This window comes from Castor canadensis, chromosome X (genome assembly GCF_047511655.1).
Source record: "Castor canadensis chromosome X, mCasCan1.hap1v2, whole genome shotgun sequence".
Classification (NCBI taxonomy): Eukaryota; Metazoa; Chordata; class Mammalia; order Rodentia; family Castoridae; genus Castor; species Castor canadensis.
In genome coordinates, this window is record NC_133405.1 from 80,345,443 (window position 1) to 80,364,968 (window position 19,526).

The 19,526-nt window shown below is 43.2% G+C and overlaps 1 protein-coding gene across 1 annotated transcript; it reads right to left on the minus strand.

Moving 5' to 3' along the window:
* Positions 1–1,526: 1,526 nt before the first annotated feature.
* Pabpc1l2b (poly(A) binding protein cytoplasmic 1 like 2B) lies at positions 1,527–6,206 on the minus strand. The gene has a single exon (XM_074062870.1). The coding sequence runs from the start codon at positions 5,893–5,895 to the stop codon at positions 5,293–5,295; it is 603 nt and encodes a 200-aa protein (XP_073918971.1). The 5' UTR covers positions 5,896–6,206; the 3' UTR covers positions 1,527–5,292.
* Positions 6,207–19,526: the final 13,320 nt, after the last annotated feature.

Consider the following 19,526-nt stretch of genomic DNA (forward strand, 5'->3'; position numbering starts at 1 on the left):
CTTTAACAGACACCTCTTCTTTTCCCCCACTTCAGTCCTTGGTAATACTTTTTCCTATTTCAGTTAGTTCAACTCTTTTAGATTCCACATGTAAATGAGATGATGCAGTATTTGTATTTTGATGTTTGACTTATTTTACTTAGCATGCCCTCCAAGGTCATCAATGCTGTCACAAATGGCAGGATTTCCTTCTATTTTAAAGCTGAATAATATTCCATTGTATATACACACACCGTATTTTCTTTGTCTGTTCATCTATTGATGGGCACTTAGGTTGCCATGAATAATGCTAGAATGAACATGGGAATGCAAATATCTCTTTGAGATAGTGATTGTATTTCCTTTGGATCTATGCTCAGAAGCGGAATTTTCAAAGTACCATATGGAACTTTGATTTTTAATTCTTTTTGGTGAGATTCCATACTGATTGCCGTATGTCAACTTTCATTCCCAGCAACAATGTTTAAGTATTTCTTTTCATCCACATCCTCACTAACATTTGCTATTTTTTCACTTTCAATAATAGCCATTCTAACAGGTGTGAGGTGATACCTCATTGTAATTTTTGAAAAATGTCTGTTTAGATCTTTTGCCCATTTTTAATCAAATTATTTGTTTTCCGTTGCTATTATTGTTCTTTTCTGGTACTTACTTGCATTATTTCCTTATATATTTTGGATATTAACCCATTGTTAGATATATGGTTTATAAATACTTTCTTCCATTCCATTGGTTGCCTTTTCATTTTTTGATTGTTTTCTTTGCTGTAAAGAAATGATTTTTATTGTTTATTCATTTATTTATATGTGCATACATGGTTTGGGCCATCTCTCTCCCCTGCCCCCCACCCTCTCCCTCTTCCCCCAACCCCCCTGTTTTGCCCTCTTCTCCAATTTAAGAAATGTTTTCATTTAATGTAATCCCATTTGTTTATTTTTGCTTTTGTTGCTTATGCTTTTGGTATCATATACATAAAATCATTGCCAAGACCAGTGGCATGAAGCTTTTCTCCTGTTTTTTTCTTAGGGCTTTTATGGATTCTGGTATTACATTTAAATGTGATCTATTTTTACTCAAGTTTTGTGTGTGTTGCAATGTAAGGATCCAATTTTTGAGGCATTGTATTATCTAGTTTTCTTAACAACATTTTTGGAAAAGACTATCCTTTCCCTATTATGTATTCTTTGTACCTTTGTTGAAGATTAGTTGCCTGAGTTTTATTTCTAAGGTTTCTATTCTATTCCACTGGTCTATGTACTCATTTTTTTTAATGACAGTACCTTGCTGTTTTGATTACTTTAGCTTGTAATGACATAATCTTTTATATGTAAAATACTAAGGAATCCTATAAAATCCATTAATGAGTTCAGCAATGTTTCAAAATATAAGATCAATGTATAGAAAATCTATTATATTTCAACGCAGTAGAAATAGCGAATGAAAGATTAAATTAAACAATCAATTCCATTTACTGTACCACCACAGAGTTAAATACTTAAGAAATTTAATAAGTGGAAACTGCTACTATGAAGGCTACAAGACATTGTTGAAAGAAACCTGTACAGAAAGAAATATATAGAAGGAAAGATATCCCATGTTCATGGATTGGAAAACTATTAAGTTATGATAGTATACCTGTACATTTCACATAGTCCTTATTAGAAATCAGGCTCACTTTTCTATAGAAATTGATTAACTGATTTGACAGTTTCTCTCTCATTACTTTCAGATAATTTTGCTGGTAAGGATGAGAGAGATTTTAATCTGGATTAAATCAAAGCTGTACCCAGATCTCTCCTGGTGCTCAGCATGGACCCTTTATTTTCATATGTTATTTTGGTTTTGTTCGTTTGTTTTGGGATTGGTTTTGTTTTGTTTTGTTTTCTCAAGAGAGCTTCTTGCTATGAGGCCCAGGTTGTCCTCAAACTTGAACTCTCTTGCCTCAGTCTTCTGAGTGCTGGGATTATAGTTGTGCATCACCCCACCCAGTTTAACATGGATCCTTTGTGTCATACAAATAGTTATCAACGTTGGTGCATGGCAGGTTATTTTTAAACCCCTTATATGATGGACTGATCAAATAGTACAACAGATATAGTTTCATATATAATTTCTATGAAGAATAACAGCAATCCCTATCACACATAACATTCTAAGAACAAAGGTTTCTTGGTATTTCAATTTTGCCAAACCATCAAACCTACCTTGAGCTAAAAGGAGGATCTATACAATAGTGTTGAATGATATAAACTAGCTTGATATTTCATCAAGGCAGGGGCTTTGTTTTATTAGCTTAACAGAGTTTGTAAAGATGTTTTTAATCTAAGTGGCTTCTTAAAGATGTTTTTCTTCTTTTAAATCATTTTTTCTGGCACTTGTCTTAATTTTAAAGTGTTAAACTACAGCCTGTGCTAGACAAAGGAATATCAAATACATTTTCTTGGGCAGAGAGGGACAATTCAACTACAGAATTAGTTGTTCATCATAGATTTGGGACTAATAGCAAAGTCTTAAAGCCACGTTAATATCCAAAATGAGGAAACTCCTAAAAAAAAAAAATCCCAACCTTGTATATAATGATGGTGACTTGCAAGAGAAAACTGAATACCCATGAGTTGTTTTACATATGTTAAAATATATTGAAAAACAAATAATAAAATATATTCAAGATGTTCTACAATTTTTAAAATTCATATGAATATTACAAACTTGTAGAGAAAATAATATGAAGTTTTTCTTCTCAAATGTACTAGATCTCCATTTTAAAATGCATTTATAAAAAGAAAAAGTATGCAAGCTATTTGAATTGTTTAAATTTAAGAATACTTTGACCAATTTAAGATGAGTAGTGATGTATATACTCTTCAACATTATCGGATGTTATAAGTTTTAAAGGAGAAACATTTGGCTAGAGACCAAAAAAAAATTTGATACGTCTGTGTCTATCACTTTGAAATGACACTAGAAAGGAAGAAAAAGACCAATAAAATGTTCCTAGACATTCAGCTACAGAGATGTTCAAAATAGAATTGAATTTGTAAGGGGAAAAAGCAGTCATTTTAAACATACTCCAAGAGAGTATGGGTATAAAAATTATATGCTATCCCTGTGATGGGATATTTTGTAGCAACAGAATTTCAGGAGAGTATTTAGTGATTTACAAAGGTGGCTTACAAACATTTACAAAGATACAGATAGGTGGCTATCTATGTATTAAAATTTACATTGTCAACCAGTATTAGGGATGGTTTTAGGATTTGGCACCCTATTCTTACATTAACAATGAAAAACATTCTCTATTATACTCATGCATAATTTATATAAAAATAAATGTTGAAAATAAACAAAATGTTTCCATAATAAAATATTGGCAAAGTGCAGAAATGATTGTGACACCCAGTGCAAAAAGACCCAAACAACTCATATTCTTTGACACTTGAAATCTTATTTCAGCATTGATTGTTCAGGAAATAATTATGAATGTCACCAAGGTTTGTGTATGATGAGCTTAATGACAGATTTGGTTGGAGTTAAAAAAAATAACACAGAAACAACGTAGATGTACAATTAGTAGTGTTAAAGCATACTCACACAGATATATAAACATAGACATATATGTATATCCGTCTATCTATCTATCTAGAGGGATATAATTGATTGAATATTAGCAGCCAGGGAAAATACTTTAAAAGTATCTTTAATGACAGGAAATGAAGTTCAAGAGTATGTGTGTATAAATATATACACACATTTATGTGTGAAAAGCAGATATAAAAACAGTATGTACATTATAATATACATATATGAGATACGCATAAGAAAAATACTCAAGTGGCAGGAAAAATGTTTCAGGTAGTTCATTGAAAATATAGGGCACATAGAGATGAACAAGATTCAGGAATGTATGGTTAATCATTAGCATTGATAACAGATGGCATTAATTATTTTCTTCCGTTAACTTGACTATGTGTGTGTGTGGTTTTTTGTTTTGTTTTGTTTTTTGCAATGAAGCTGAATTAATTTTTCTGACAACAGGGAAAAAGACAGGAATTGGGAGCAAGGGAAAGGGGTGAGTGATTAACAGCGTTAAATTCCAGCAAAACAATCAAGGACAGAGAAATATCATTTGCAGCCCATCAAGCAGCTGGCCAACACACACACACACACACACACACACACACACACACACACACACACAAACTACAGTGGCAACCAGGAGACTATGCAGGGGAACTGGACATACTCTTTTTACTAGCTGCGCTGGCTGGCACAAGTGCAAATCGGTACAATGCTTATGAAGGGGGCCTTTTGGCAACGCACAGGAAGTCTTTGAAATGTCTATACGTGGATCCTGTAAGTCCACAGTTAAGGAGACCGACCGTCCAGGATGCTAGCAAAGATTTGGCTTGACAAGAAGTATTCACTCATCAGAGCACGCAGTGTTGGTTTTAAACACAGGGAAAGAACTAGGCACCACCTGAATGTCCAACAATGCGGGAATGATTACAGAAATGTTAAGGTCCATGGATACACAGGAGCACTCTGCAGGCACTGAAGATGACGTCTCATAAGCCTGTTGAATAACATGGAAAGAAGTTCAGTGGGTTGACTTTTGTTTGGTTTTAGTTGCTGAAAAAGCAGGTTAAGAAACACCACATACATGAACCATTGTACAACAGTATGTTAAAAGGGCAGGGGGGTGGGGTGGAGGGAGGTGTGAGTGGGGGAGAGGGAGAGAAGAGAGCCTGGAAAGACAGCACACCAAAAAGGTAAAAGTGGTTCTCTCTGGGTAAGTAGGATTATGGGGAGCAATTAAGCTTTTGGCTTCTCCCTCATCTGATGTCCTCCTTTCTGGTATCTCTACCATGAGATTGCATCACCTGTGCAGTACACAAAAAGAGAAAGAAAATGCTTTTAAGAACCAAATCACAGGGCGAAGAAGCAGCCTTTAGCCTATCAAATGGCACAGATTAGTGGTATTCACAACACCCTTGGTGGGGGCTGGGGGTGGGGAGAGGAGGAGAGGGCAGAAGAGGAGAGGAGAGAGGAGCTAGAAGCGGGGAAGAGAGGGGGGAGAGAGGAGAGGGGAGGCAAGGAAGGAGTGAGGGAGGAGGGGAGAGAGAAGACGAGAGAGAGAGAGAGAGAGAGAGAGAGAGAGAGAGAGAGAGAGAGACCTGCAATCCCAATACAATACACTGCTGGTGGGTTGGGGGTGGGGTGGGGGAGGGTTGTAAACCGGGCGGGAGCCGAGATTCAAGATTCAGCTCTAAGTAGCTCGCTCCTGGGGTGTCTTCATCGCAGGGTGGCCTCCTCGTCGGTGTCTTCCTCGAAATCCTTGACGTCAGCACTGGTGGACTGCCTGGCCCAGGCCCCCCTTTCGGCCTCTCTTTCTTTATGCGACTTGAATCTCCCGACGAAAATTTTGCGGTAGTTGAGGAACATGCCATTCATCGCATCTATGGCCCTCTCGGCGGACTCCTGCTTCTGGAAGTGCACGAACCCATAGCCCTTGGGGCCCTTTTCATCGCAGGCCACTTTGCAGGACAGGATGTTGCCGAACGCCGAGAAGATGTTGTAGAGCGCCTTGTTGTCGATGGTCTTGCCCAGGTTCTTGATGAAGACGTTGCCCACCCCGCTCTTGCGGAGAGAGGGGTCCCTCTGGGACCACATGATGCGCACTGGCCTTCCCTTGATGACATCAAAGTTCAGGGTCTCCAGGGCCCGCTTGGCGTCCACCGGTTGCTGGTAGTTGACATATGCGTAGCCCAAGGAGCGGCGGGTGATCTTGTCCCTGCAAATGCGGATGGAGAGGATGGGCCCGGCCGGGCTGAACTTCTCGTACAGCATCGCCTCGGTCACCTCAGGGTGCAGGTCGCCCACGTACAGCGAGGCCATGGGAAAGTCGGCGCCCAAGTCCACGTCCACATCCAACTCTGCAGCCACAGCCGCGGCCGCCACCTCCGCCGCCACCTCCGCATCCCCATCCTCCTCCGCCAAAGGGGGCGCCGCTACCTCCGCCGCAGCCGCAGCTTCGGTGGCGCTGGCCTCCGCCGCGGCGGCCCGCGCGGCCTCCACCTCCTCCCCCAGGGTGGCCTCCGCCGCTGCCTCCTCTCCTGCGGCCTCGGCCTCCACCTCAGCCTCCACCTCGGCTTCCGCCTCCGCCACGGAGGCCTCCGCCACCGCCTCCGCCACGGTCGCTGCCGCAGCCTCCGCCGCCGCCGCAGCCGCCGCCGCCACCGCCGCCGCCACTGTCGCCGCCGCCGTCGCCACGGTCACCGCTGCCGCCGGCCGCTGCCGCGACCTCCCTTCCCGCGAACTGGGGGTGTGGAGAGGCGGGGGAGGGCAGGAGGGCCGGTGGGCGCCGGAACCCGGGCCGGGGGCGCGGGCGGCAGCTGCGGACCGAGGGGGCCCTGGAGCTATGTGTGCTATGCGAGCTGGCGAGACCAGGTCACCTGGGATGGCGAGCGCGGCCAGGAGCGCGCAGATGCGAGTCGCCGCAGCCTGCAGCCTGCTGCCGTTGCCGCCGCCGCTCGGTCGTGGGCTAGCGTGCGGGGCGCGGGCGGGAGGGCGGCGTGTGGTGGGGGGCGGGGGGTGGGGGGTGTTGGCGTCTGTGGTCCGGGCAGCTGGGAAGGCTTCTGTCACTTTGGTTCCCCCTGTGGCTGCTGCGGGGCTGCGGGGCTGCGGGGCTGCGGGGCTGCGGGGCCGCGGGCGGTGGGAGGGGGTGGGGGGGAGTAGGGGAGGCTGGGCGTGGGGGTGGAGGTGAAGGTGGAGGTGGGGTGCGGTGGGGGAACCCGGCCTCGGCCTCTCGGGTCGGCCGCGCGTGGATGAGGAGGACGCCGTTCCGGGAAAGGGTTCCACTGTGGACGCAAGGCTGTCGCCGGGTTCCCTCCCTGTGTTGCGGGGGAGGGTCGATATTTTACGCCCCTCTACCCATAATGGAACATCTCTCTTTGATTAATGATTAAATGAAGCACCTTGCAAGAGTGGGTGGGTGGCCTGGAAGGTATACTCGCCTGGCCTAAACAAAGCCAAGAAAAATACTTTTCTCCCATTCTGCGGGGTGGGGGGTTCTTCCCCCGCCAAAAGGGACACACACTCCCCAACGTCACCACCCCCTAGGCAAGCATTCCTATTTGATTCTGAGTCTCCCAGGCTCCCCACGCAGGCTGCTGAGCCATTTTCTGAGCTCTCTCTCTGCTTTTTCCAGCTCTTTCTCTCCTCTGCAACACTTGCCAGAGAGAGAGAATACAGAACGTGTGTTCATTCATTACGCCCTGCCTCAGATCTGTATGGAGCCAGTGCCAGGCCCTAGAGACACAGGGGTCTGGGAGTTAGGGGATAGGAGCTGGATGTGAGCTTGTAGATGGCAGTAGAGAACCTGGGTTGGAAGCCCTACTCCTGTTCCAGACCGTGAGAAAATTATAGGCCTGGGGTTCTGCACATCCCAACCCCCCCACACACACACCTCCTTGCCTGCTGCCTGCGAGTGGGGGAACCAAGAGCATCCTGTTCCTACTGCTGTCTTCAATGGTAAGGTGAGGAAAGCCAAACCGAGGGCTGGGAGCAGGGCATAGTCCAGAGCCAAGCGCCCAGGGGGTTGAGGTTCCCCGCCTGGAGGAAGAAGTGCACATCCTTGCTCAAAAGGAAAATGAAAACAAAACCTGAACTCTCTCTCTAGGATGAGACGTCTAGTTCTAGTTCACCAGCTCAGACTCATGGCACCAGGAGACAGGATGGGATAAGGGAGCAATGAGGGTTGATGTGTTGGAGATGTGAGGCAGTGATGGGGGCGGGGGGGTGGGGAGCGGCTGTGAGTTTTGGGAGCAGAGAGGCCACACAGGGCTAACACTGATGGGATAGACTGGCTAGCAACTGTCAGAGTAGATACAGCGTATCACAGGCTAGAGTCCCAAATCCTCCACAAAGGAGGACCAGCCACTGACTCTTCCTAGCAGGAATCAAGGGAGGCTAGCTGCACCAAAGATGAAATTCCAGAGGTGGGCTCTGAAAGCCGAGTCCACTGAATCTTGGCAGGAATGAGGGCATCCTGTGTCATGACAGCACACACATGGTCATTTGTGCTCGTGCTAATCTGGTGTGGACAGAGCTCGTGGTCTACAGATGATAGGACAGAAGATGGGGTCCCGAGAGCCAAGCTAAGGTGCAGGCACTCGACAGCAAGGTCGCCAGCACCTCTGAGCACGTGCAAGGAGAGAAGTGCTCTAACCAGAACATTAAAAAGACTGTGAATTAAGCATCAAGGCACATGTGCTTGGCAGAGGGCAAACGGAAAATAAAGAAGAAGCTCAGATGGAACCAGTTCCAGGAACAGCCCTTTCCTCTGTACCTCCTTTCATTCCAGAAATAGAGGCCTCAAACTTACCATGAGCCCCAGGGTCACATATTAAAAAGTGTCCAAACCAGGGTGCCTTCCCTCAGGAAGTCTTGTCTCCACTACAGCTCAGACTGTGGCTATAGGTAAGAGAAATGCCAGCAGAAGCCTATAAGTGCCATGTGGTTGAACTAGGGAGCCCATGGAATGTCACTTGCCTGGCACATATTGCCCCAATCCACCTCCTTTGGATAAATACAGCTCTTTTTTCTGGTGCCGGTGTTGGCTGGACTCAAGCAGTCAGGCAGGATAGAACAACCATGAACCTGAGGATGTCATCGTGTGGTGTGAGGTGGTGAGAACTTTCTATCCCTGCCTGGAAAGCACCCCAAGACAGGCAGACACACAGACATGTACCCTGCGGGCTTGCAAAGCCAGGTAGTGCCAGCAAGCGCAAGGGACAGAGACCTAGGAAAAGAGCGCAGGCACAGACACTGCGCCCTTTAGAAGTTGAGTCGAGGAGGACAAGCCAGTAAGAGATTGAGAAAGGGCTGGGCAGTCAACAGACCTTCCTTGTCTCTGTGGCCCTGCATGTCCAGTGGTCTCACTCAGGTCTGCCTGTCACTGCTCCTAGCTGCATGTGCATTTTAGAATGAGTCCACATCAAGTGTGTGTGCTGAGCTTTGGGCTTGTCTTTCCCATTGCTTCTCAGTGGAACCTTCAAAAGAGAGAGGGTCAGGTATGGAGACCTTTCAAGCATGGTCTGCTCTGCTATTTCCTGTGGCCCACCTCTTTCTTCATATGGGGGTGGGGGAGAACCCAGAGGTGTGGGGGTGTGAGGATGGTGTTCAGAGAGCAGGGGAAACAGTTGAAGGAACAGAAGGAGGAAGGGCATGGGGCACCAATGCGGAGAGGGCAGATCACCTCTCTTGGCAAAAGTGAAGGCAAACACCAAAAACAGAGGTGCACTTAAAGAAGCCTCTGTCCATCCATGAATTTCTCACTGCCACAGCAGCAGGGAGGATGCTTAGGGGAACAAAGACTGAAAGTAGGGAGCAGGGAACTTGTCTCTGTCCATTCACACAGATTCTCCCCCTTCCCAGCTCCACACAAATGAAAACTGTTGTGGGATACGGGTCAATGAAAACTCAGGCTTAGGCTTTTGTTTAGGGACTATTGGAAAGGATTTGGTCACTTCTCTATTTACCAAACGATAACCCCGATTATTCAATTGTCTTGTATGAAGACAACCAATTCAGCAGAGCCCTTTGGATCCTTGTAGTGGGAAGCGTGTGGGGACAGATGTGTTATGCAAGGATGGGTTGGGAATTGCTCCTTTGGAAACGAGATTCTGGAACATAGGGGCATGCCCACAAGCAAGATTATCACAAAACAACTGCAAATGGGCAAAGTAGGATACAAGGCAAGTGCACACGTTGGGAAATACTGGCACTTTGTGATGTAGACATCCTGTGGATTGCTATGCAACTGTTTACAAATGTAGAAATGTGATGTGTGTGTGTGTGTGTGTGTGTGTGTGTGTGCGTGCGCGCACACGTGTCTTATATAATGCCATATACACAGAAATTATGATTTAGTGGGATTTCCCAAATTGTACACTGCACTACAACTAAGTGAGAAAAGCAAGTTGCAGACAAGGGAATGGTAGACTAATAAGGTCCCAACATTGGGGGATACAGTGGGGGACAAATGGACCCAAAAACTGATCTCACGTTTACTTGAGTTACTTGTCCGTTTGCCATCGCCTCCTGCCTTGTTCCATGGAGATTTCATCCTTAAATGGCCAAAAATGAATCTCCTTTCATCCTCCCCACACTCCCCAACTCTTCATCTTCTGCAGCAGTCTTCTCCAAAGAATCATGAATAACTCCACCATTGATTCGGCTATTATAGTGAAATAAAAAAAGGGAGTCACCCATATCACATACTTTTACCAGAAGAGGGATGGTGGGGGTGGGGATGGGGGTCCCTCGGATTCCCATAGGTGCCTGAGCTCCACGTGTGAACAGCATTTCAAGGTGTCCCCCAACAAGTACTCTCACAAAGTAGAAGTTTTACCAAGGGTTTATTTTAGCATAACAGGATAAAGTAGGGAGAAGTGGGGGAGGGAATGGGAATAAAGACTCAAAATGGTGGTTCTTATCTGTAGTCGTGTGTTGTCTACCAACTCCTAATCAAGAGACAATTGTTCTTTGTGGCTAAGATGGTTATTGTTTATTATTTTTAAAACATGGAGATGTGATCTAGGGTTGCCAAAAACACAGGGACAATCGGTGTTTTTAGCACTTCCTTTTGCAAGATAAACCTTTCATTTTTCTGTCCCTCTACCCATTCAAGGAGCCTTGCAGCTTCTTCTTAACATTTCAAAGTGGAAGTCAGATGGTGATAGAGTCTTTGTATCTCCCTATTGTTTTTTGTAATTTAATACGCCAAAGGAGAACAAAGGGAGCGCGCTGCTCTGGCTCTTTTTTTTCCTCTCAGTACTGGGGATTGAACTCAGAGCCTCAGGCTTGCTGGGCAGATACTCTACCACTTGAGCCACTGCACCAGCCCTGGCCTTTGTTTGTGCTTCCTTGTTTCGCTATCTGATTTTGGCCCTACTAACATTTATTTAAAATCATATCATTTCCCATTCTCCCCATCTATCCTGCCGCATTTCCCCCCTAAACGTTTGACTTTGGTCTCTTTTCATCTTAAAATGGGTACAGAAGGTTGACAGACATGTTCCATAACTACTTCTGAGCTGAAATTGGGTGCTGGCCCCATCTAGAAAGAGAACCAAAAAGTCATTTCCCTATCTTATTTAGGAGGTGACAAGGGAAATTTCGTCGAGGGAAATTCAGTTGACAGTTTGCCAGTATCAAGACCAGGAGACATCAACTTATTTTGTTACTAAAAGAGAACTTAAATTGGTGAAATCCACTCTTTAAAAGTAAAACTAGTGTTTTCTGTACATAGATAAAGCTAATACGATTCTTAAGAAGAATCATAAAATCATTAAAGAAGTTGTAATCGGCCCCCATTACACCCTGACACCCCTCTCATCAAGATGACGGCCCTGGCAAACAGCAGCCATCAATTAATACAACAAGCAAATCCTGAACTGGGTAGACTGTTGGATTTGCCTGAGAGCCAGTCAAGAGTCATATGCCGGGGTGGGCCTGGCTAACATATCAGAAATACATAAGCTGGGCCTAGACAACTCTACCCAGCATGCTAATACCTGCCTCTCAGGCCCGGCTGTCCAAATAACTGGAGAAACTAAATGGCCTTTGGCAAAGGGAAAAACGGCATTAATTTGATAAAAGAGGCCAAGGCGCCCAATGGAACTTACTTTGCCTGCCAGGGTGGGATCCATACTTGTTATCCTGGGGGAGATTGTGTCTCAGTTTTCCCAGTCCCAGACCTAGACATACTTCCTGGGACTGAAGTTGCTCAGTACCTGAACCAGCAGACTAAAGGTCGGACCCGCTTCCAACCGGACCCCGTCCTCCTCCCAGTACTTTTGGGAGTTGCCCTGGCAGGAGCAACAGCTACAGGGACTACTGCCATTGGTCTCCAACAAGTCCAGCATAGTCAGCTATCCGAACAAATCTATGAGGATTTAGGATTAGTACAACAGAGCATTGTCACCCTGCAAAATCAGTTAGACTCGCTAGCAGCCTTAGTCTTGCAGAACCTGGCTGCAAGTAATGAGGGCCTGGACCTCATTACTGTGGAAAAAGGGGGAACTTGTGCATTTCTAGGGGAAGAATGTTGCTTCTGTGCAAACCAGTCAGAAATAGTAAGAGAAAATGCTAGAAAGGTTGCTAGAAAGAATCAAGACAAGAAACCAGGAAACATTTTGGAGTGCCGGGTGGAGGAGCTGGGCCCCATGGGTAGCCCCCCTGGCAGGCCCACACACTGTGTTACTCTTATTACTGCTCCTAGGGCCTTATATGATAAACCTCCTCGCCAGGTTCATTCGCAACCGGATGGACACTGTTAAGTTACAGTTAGTGAGACAGTACCAAAGATTGCCTCTAGATGACATCCCAGAAACAGTCATAAGGGATTATGATGGATAAGAGGAGGGAATGATAAGGAAACCCAGAGAGAGATCAAAGCCGGGGAAAAGGATCAAAGACCAGTAAAGCCCTTCCCATTAGCCGGGGCCCCTGCATCCAGCTATCTCGTTAGAAACTATGGATGGCCTTCATCCACAGCTGTGCTGACATGATATATTGTAACCTTGAGCAGCTAACCACCAAGTCTGCTTCTGCACTCCCCACTTGCTTGCTTGCTGCTTTTCTCAGTATAAAAACCTCAACCACCCTGAGCTCCAGGCCTGTGCCATTTTGGAGATATCCAGGTGCTAGCGTAATAAACCTTCCTTTCCTCCAACCACCTGGGTTTGAGTCTTATTCTTGCTGGTCAGTCACACTGTCCGTACCGTTCCTGCAACAAAATGTATAAAGTCTATAGATTTAATGTACTGAAAACACCTGCCCATGCATACAAACAGCATAGTAGGTTGATAGCTACTGTAAAGATGGCAACCTATATCCATCTGCTGTCTATTTTATTAGCATATATTAGTTGTACAGGGGGTTACATTGTGTCACTTACATATATGCTTACAATGTATCTTAATTACATTCAGCCCCTCCATAATTCTCACTTACTGCTGCGCTCCTCTTTTAGAAGAATTTCAACAGGTTTCGTGATTCAATTTCATACGTGTACACAAAGTACACTGATCATATTTGCCCTTTTTCACCCTCTCCATTTACCTCCCCCTGCTCACTGGTACCCATCCCTGCACAGGACCTGAGGTTTTTTGTTGTTTCCCAGTTCGTTCTTTGTGTTCATAATCAGCTCCTGGGTTGCCTCACCCAAGGGGCTTCATTATGAGCCCAAAGCTGGGGATCCAAATCTTATAGCACCCATTTACAAATACATTTCAAACTATTTTTGAGCCACTTTTAGAGGCGGCCTTAATTTTATCAAGAAGTCTTTTCTTGGTGGTAAGGGTTAGTTCTCCTGCAGTGACAATGTGGCCTAGATATTTTACCTTTTATTGGGAGATCTATGCCTTTTGTGGAGAGACCTCCAGAATTTAAGATCATCTGCATACTGGAGTAAGGCTTAACATGAAAGACCCTAATCCCGCTGCTAAGGTGTTTCACCTGTTAATCTTTTTTCTAAGGCAGTAAGTTTAGAATCTGACACTACACCAAGCTGCAGAGAATGGAAAGTTTCATTAGTCTCCTTGGCTATTTCCAACATCAGATTTAGTGTTGTTGCTACCCCTTGCAAAATTAAAGCCAAGATTACAATCAATGATTGATGCCTCATGATAGGACAGATTTAAGGAAGGATAAGATATCTACTTGAGTTGTCTATGTGAGGTACCCACACATAATAACCAATTTTTTCCTAACCCTTGGCTTTAGTTACCATGGAATGTCTGATAGGAGTGACTCCATGCAGCTATTAGTTCGGATACAGGGTCTCTTTACGTAGTTCAGTTTGGCCTGAAACTCTCTATGTAGCTCAGGCTGGCCTCAAACTTGATCATCCTGTTTCATCTTCCCCTAAATTGGGATTACAGGTATGTATCACCATATCAGCATTAATCCATTTTTATTTTGACAACCTTCCTCTTGTTTCTGAACATTTTCCTCCTGAAGACATCTATTGACCAATGACTCTGGTTTGGCTTTAGTTGTCCCTTCTTCCCAGGATGACATGTCCCAGATAGTCTGATATTATCCAATGCTAGAGGAGAAGTGTCAGACAGGTTGAAAGTGAATTCCAATAAAATCCTGCTTTTTTGGCAACTAAGAGGTTTAGAAAGAGTGGCCCTTATGATGGGCTTACCTGGAATCCATTTGTGAAGCTTAATTTTGTCTGCTCTCTAGGTAATATCCTGGCATCTAAAAATTATTGAATGGTTTACTTTGTTACATAGAAGTTGTAGTTTGTAGTATACCAACAGACAAGTCACAGAGGTTTACAGGGAAAATGCAAAACAAACCCAGTAAGGACAAATATTTAAAGAAAGAAATGTTTGAAAATTAAGGACTTGCTAGAGACATTTTCCATATTTGTAAATACCTTAAAAAAGGATCCAAACTTCAGATGACAAAAACACTTGGAATCGTCATTGGTAGAATTTTTTTAATGTTTATTAATTGACTAAGCAGCTTACATATTTCCAATACAGATATCATATCAAGATAATATTTATAAAGACTGGCAATATTATTTAGTACTAGTAAGATCTCCTTATTCTGTTTAACCCCCCCATTTTATTTTGCCTTTAGAACAAATAATTTTAAATAACGTACAATATACTTCTTACAGATGTACTTTCTGTGTGACCAATGTCCAATACTGTTAATTATGTGGAGCTGCTTTTTAATTTTAGAAAACTTATATACTTGGGAAACAAATGTACATTTAACATTTTAATTAGACAGAAACAATTAGTAGCACATCTACAGTAATCATATGAACATTAATTTAAGTTTTACCTTTGGAGTAGAGTTTAGGATCTTTGGCTAGACAAAGTAATACGGGTGTAGTATTAACAAAAAAAATCAAACCTTTTAAATCTCTTATGAGTTTAGGGAGACAGTGCCAATGACCCCCAATACACTTGTTTCCTACTGTACACGTGGATCTCATATATACAATAATGCTCATTTAGCTGATTGTGTATCATATGAAAGAGAGCACTCGCTGGTCATTTTGTATATATTAAACGTATATATCTCTAGCCCTATAAAGTTTTGCATAGCATTTAAAGGTAGTTGAGTGTTAAAAGTATTAAAGGCACTTCATGTTTATTTTAGCAGATACTTAAATGAACTCTGATTGAGTTTGTACTCAATTTCCTAAATAGTCATAAACCTCGTTATGATTAGCAGAAAACACAAGCAATTATCTTTATTTATTTATTAATGTGTTACTTATTATTTTATTATTCATTTATTCACATGTGCATACATTGTTTGTGTCATTTCTCCTTCCTGCCCCTGCCCCCACCCTCTTCCTCCCTCCCTTACAGGCAGAACCTGCTCTGCACTTTTCTCCAGTTCCATTGACGAGTACAAATAAGCAATAATAAGAAAGACATAGCATTTTTGCTAGTTGAGACAAGGACAGCTGTACAGAGAGATTCCTAGCATTGCTTTCATGTACAAATGTGTTACGACCCAGGTTGATTCATCTCTAACTGATTTTTACACTGGTTCCTGATCCCCTTCTCATGTTGACCTCTGTCCCTTTATGGTTTCTGTGTTAATTCCTCTGGAGTGGGGACATCAAAGGCTTTCATGTTTTAGGTTTTCTGTCTAACCCTGTACCTCCCATATATGTTCTCCCCTTGTCACGTAACCCAAGTCCTACAACATTGCTGTATTTGCCCAAGATCTAAAGACTGCATATGAGGGAGAACATACGATTTTTGGTCTTTTGAGTCTGGCTAACCTCGCTCCGAAAGATGTTCTCCAGTTCCATCCATTTACTTGCAAATGATAAGATTTCATTTTTCTTCACGGCTGAGTAAAATTCCATTGTGTGTAAATACGACATTTTCTTGATCCATTCGTCAGTAGTGGGGCATCTTGGTTGTTTCCATAACTTGGCTATTTTGAATAGTGCCGCAATAAACATGGGTGTGCAGGTGCCTTTGGAGGAACCTGTGTTGCATTCCTTTGGGTATATCCCCAGGTAGGGGATTGCTGAATCATATGGCAGATCTATGCTTAGATGTTTAAGAAGCCTACAAGCTTTTTTCCAGAGTGGTTGCACCAGCTTGCATTCCCACCAGCAGTATAGGAGGGTTCCTTTTTCCCCAGATCCTCGCCAACACAAGTTGGTGGTGGTGTTTTTGATGATGGCTATCCTAACAGGGGTGAGGTGCAATCTTAGTGTGGTTTTGATTTGCATTTCCTTTATTGCTAGGGATGATGAGCATTTTTTCATATGTTTTTTGGCCATTTGAATTTCTTCTTTTGAGAAAGTTCTCTTTAGTTCAGTTGCCCATTTCTTTATTGGTTCATTGATTTTTGGGAGAGTTTAGTTTCTTAAGTTCCCTGTATATTCTGGTTATCAGTCCTTTGTCTGATGTATAGCTAGCAAATATTTTCTCCCACGCTATGGGTGGTCTCTTTAGAGACCATTTCTTTTGTTGTGCGGAAGATTTTTAATTTTATGAAGACCCATTTGTCCATTCTTTCTCTTAGTTGCTGGGCTGCTGGGGTTCTATTGAGGGAGTCCTTGCCTATACCTATTAGTTCCAGAGTGTTTCCTGCTCCTTCCTGTACTAACTTCAGAGTTTCGGGTCTGATATTTAGGGCCTTGATCCATTTTGAGTTGATACTAGTACAGGGTGATAAACATGGATCTAGTTTTAGTTTCTTGCAGAAGATGGATAACCACTTTTCCCAGCAGCATTTGTTGAAGAGGCTGTCTTTTCTCCATCGTATATTTTTGGCCCCTTTGTCAAAAATAAGGTGGGTATAGTTGTGAGGATTCATATCCGGATCCTCTATTCTGTTCCACTGGTCTTCATGTCTGTTTTGGGGCCAGTACCATGCTGTTTTTATTGCTATTGCTTTGTAATATAGTTTGAAGTTGGGTATTGTGATACCGTCAGCATTGCTCTTTTTGCTGAATATTGCCATGGCTATTTGCAGTCTCTTGTGTTTCCACATGAACTTTAGGGTAGATTTTTCAATCTCTGTGATGAAAGTCATTAGGATTTTGATAGGAGGTGCATTGAACATGTAGATTGCTTTTGGTAGTGTAGCCATTTTTACTATGTTGATTCTTCTAATCCATGAGCACGGGAGATCTTTCCATCTTCTGTAGTCTTTCTGATCTCTTTCTTCACAAGCAATTATCTTGATGAATATAAAATTTCTCCTTTAAGCCAGGTTTTAGCCAATATTACTAACAGTTTAAGAACCATTCTGAAGACATTCACACACATACACATGCATACCAAAAGAAATTTTAAATTAGGCATGCTGGGAAATTGTCAATTTAAGTGCTTCTGGAATTCCAGGAGAAAATTAAGTTGTGCCCAATGGTATTTTTTTTTCTTTTTCTTTTTTTAAATTATTCATTTATTCACATGTGCATACATTGTTTGGGTCATTTCTCCCCCTGCCCCCCTCCCTCATCCTCACCTCCCCATCACCGCTCAGTTCCAGGCAGGTCCTGTTCTGCCCTTATCACCAATTTTGTTGAAGAAAAGACACAAGCATAATAAAGAAGACAAAGCATTTTTGTTAGTTGAGTTAGGGATAGCTATACAGAAATATTCCTAGCACTGCTTTCATGGACACATGTGTTGTGACCCATGTTGATTCATCTCTAACTGATCTTTATACTGGTTCCTGATCCCCTTCTCATATTGACCTCTGTCACTTTAAGGTTTCTGTATTAGTTCCTCTGGAGTGGGGACATCAAAGACTTTCATGTTTTGGGTTTTCTACCTAGTCCTATATCTCCCATATGTGCTCTCCCCTTGTCATGTGATCCAAGTCCAACCACATTGCTGCATTTGCCCTAGCTCTAATGTCCACATATGAGGGAAAACATATGATGTTTGGTCTTCTGAGTCTGGCTGACCTCGCTCAGAATGATGTTCTCCAGTTCCATCCATTTACCTGCAAATGATAAGATTTCATTCTTCTTCACAGCTGAGTAAAACTCCACTGTGTACAAGTACCACATTTTCTTGATCCATTCATCAATAATGGGGCATCTTGGTTGTTTCCACAACTTGGCTATTGTGACTAGTGCTGCAATAAACATGGGTGTACAGGTGCCTCTGGAGTAACCTATGTTGCAGTCCTTTGGGTATATCCCCAGGAGTGAGGTTGCTGGATCATATGGCAGATCTATGTTTAGATTTTTAAGAAGTCTCCAATTTTTTTCCAGAGTGGTTGCAACAGCTTGCATTCTCACCAGCAGTGGACTAGGGTGCCCAATGCTATTTTATAGCTCATTTTATTAGAGTCTTATCTTGATGGCTGAAGCAAAAGTAAGTCTCTAACAAGACTGTTGTGGCAGCTGTCAAAATTCTACCTCCATTAACTCAATCATAAATACAAGACAAACAGACATACACAAAATGACACATAAAAGCAATTACAGTTAGTGTGGCAACAAGAAGGGCTCAGGGCCTTTTAGTCTTACGCCTCCTGAGGTTTAGCATCTCACATCCTTCCCTGTTAGTTGCCAAAAACAGAATCCAAAATTTCCCTGCCTAACAGCAGAAATTCAAAATGAGTTTAAAGGTACACAGAAGGCTCAGAATACCAAAGTTGTAACTGGGGTCTTTTAAGGCAACTTTTGAGTTGTTTTAATGTCAGCATTGTTCATGACTGCAAAAGATGATTAACTTTCTCTCTTAATCTCTCCTCTTTAAAATACCAACGTTTTCCTAAGAAGGAACCATCAGGACTGCTAATGACTTTGTTTCCTTTGCATTCTCATTATGTGCCTGGAGAAGAGAGATGGAAGAAAAGAGCAGAAAAGAGACAAGATCAGCTACTCTAATTTTCTGGGGCTTCTCTTTGAGCCCTCTTGACATCCCCTATTATAAATGGGGGAATCTCCTCCAGGGATTCCTCTTAATCCAAGAGTTCCCCAACCCCCTTCCTAGACAAAAGACATCTTTATTCCTTCAGAAGGTGGTCAATAACCTTGCTTTCTCCTATAGGGGAGCATCCCTGCTCCAGAATGGTGAGCCGCCAGCTCCTTATTGAGACCACTTTCGTACTCTCTCTGCTAGGTGAAGAGTCCAGTAACTAGGCTCATTGAAATAAACCCTTAGGATCAGGGAGGGGTGGGAGCTTAACTTATAATGACCCACTGTGGATATCAAAACAAACTTAATATATTCTTCTAGAGGGTGTTTGTTTTTTCTTTCACTTGTCGAATAATCTCTAATAATAGTGTACGTTGGGTTATCAGTCATACATTTTAAGGTTAATTTAGGGAGCCTAGTTTTGTGTGCAGAGCTGGCATCTTATATCCTCTCTATGGGATGCACAAATTCACCTCTTTTTTAAAATAAATTTTTATTAGGATATATTCATTATACGAGGGGAAGATTCGTACTGCCAATTCCGATTAGACTTATATTGCACACTATTTATATTGCCCCCAT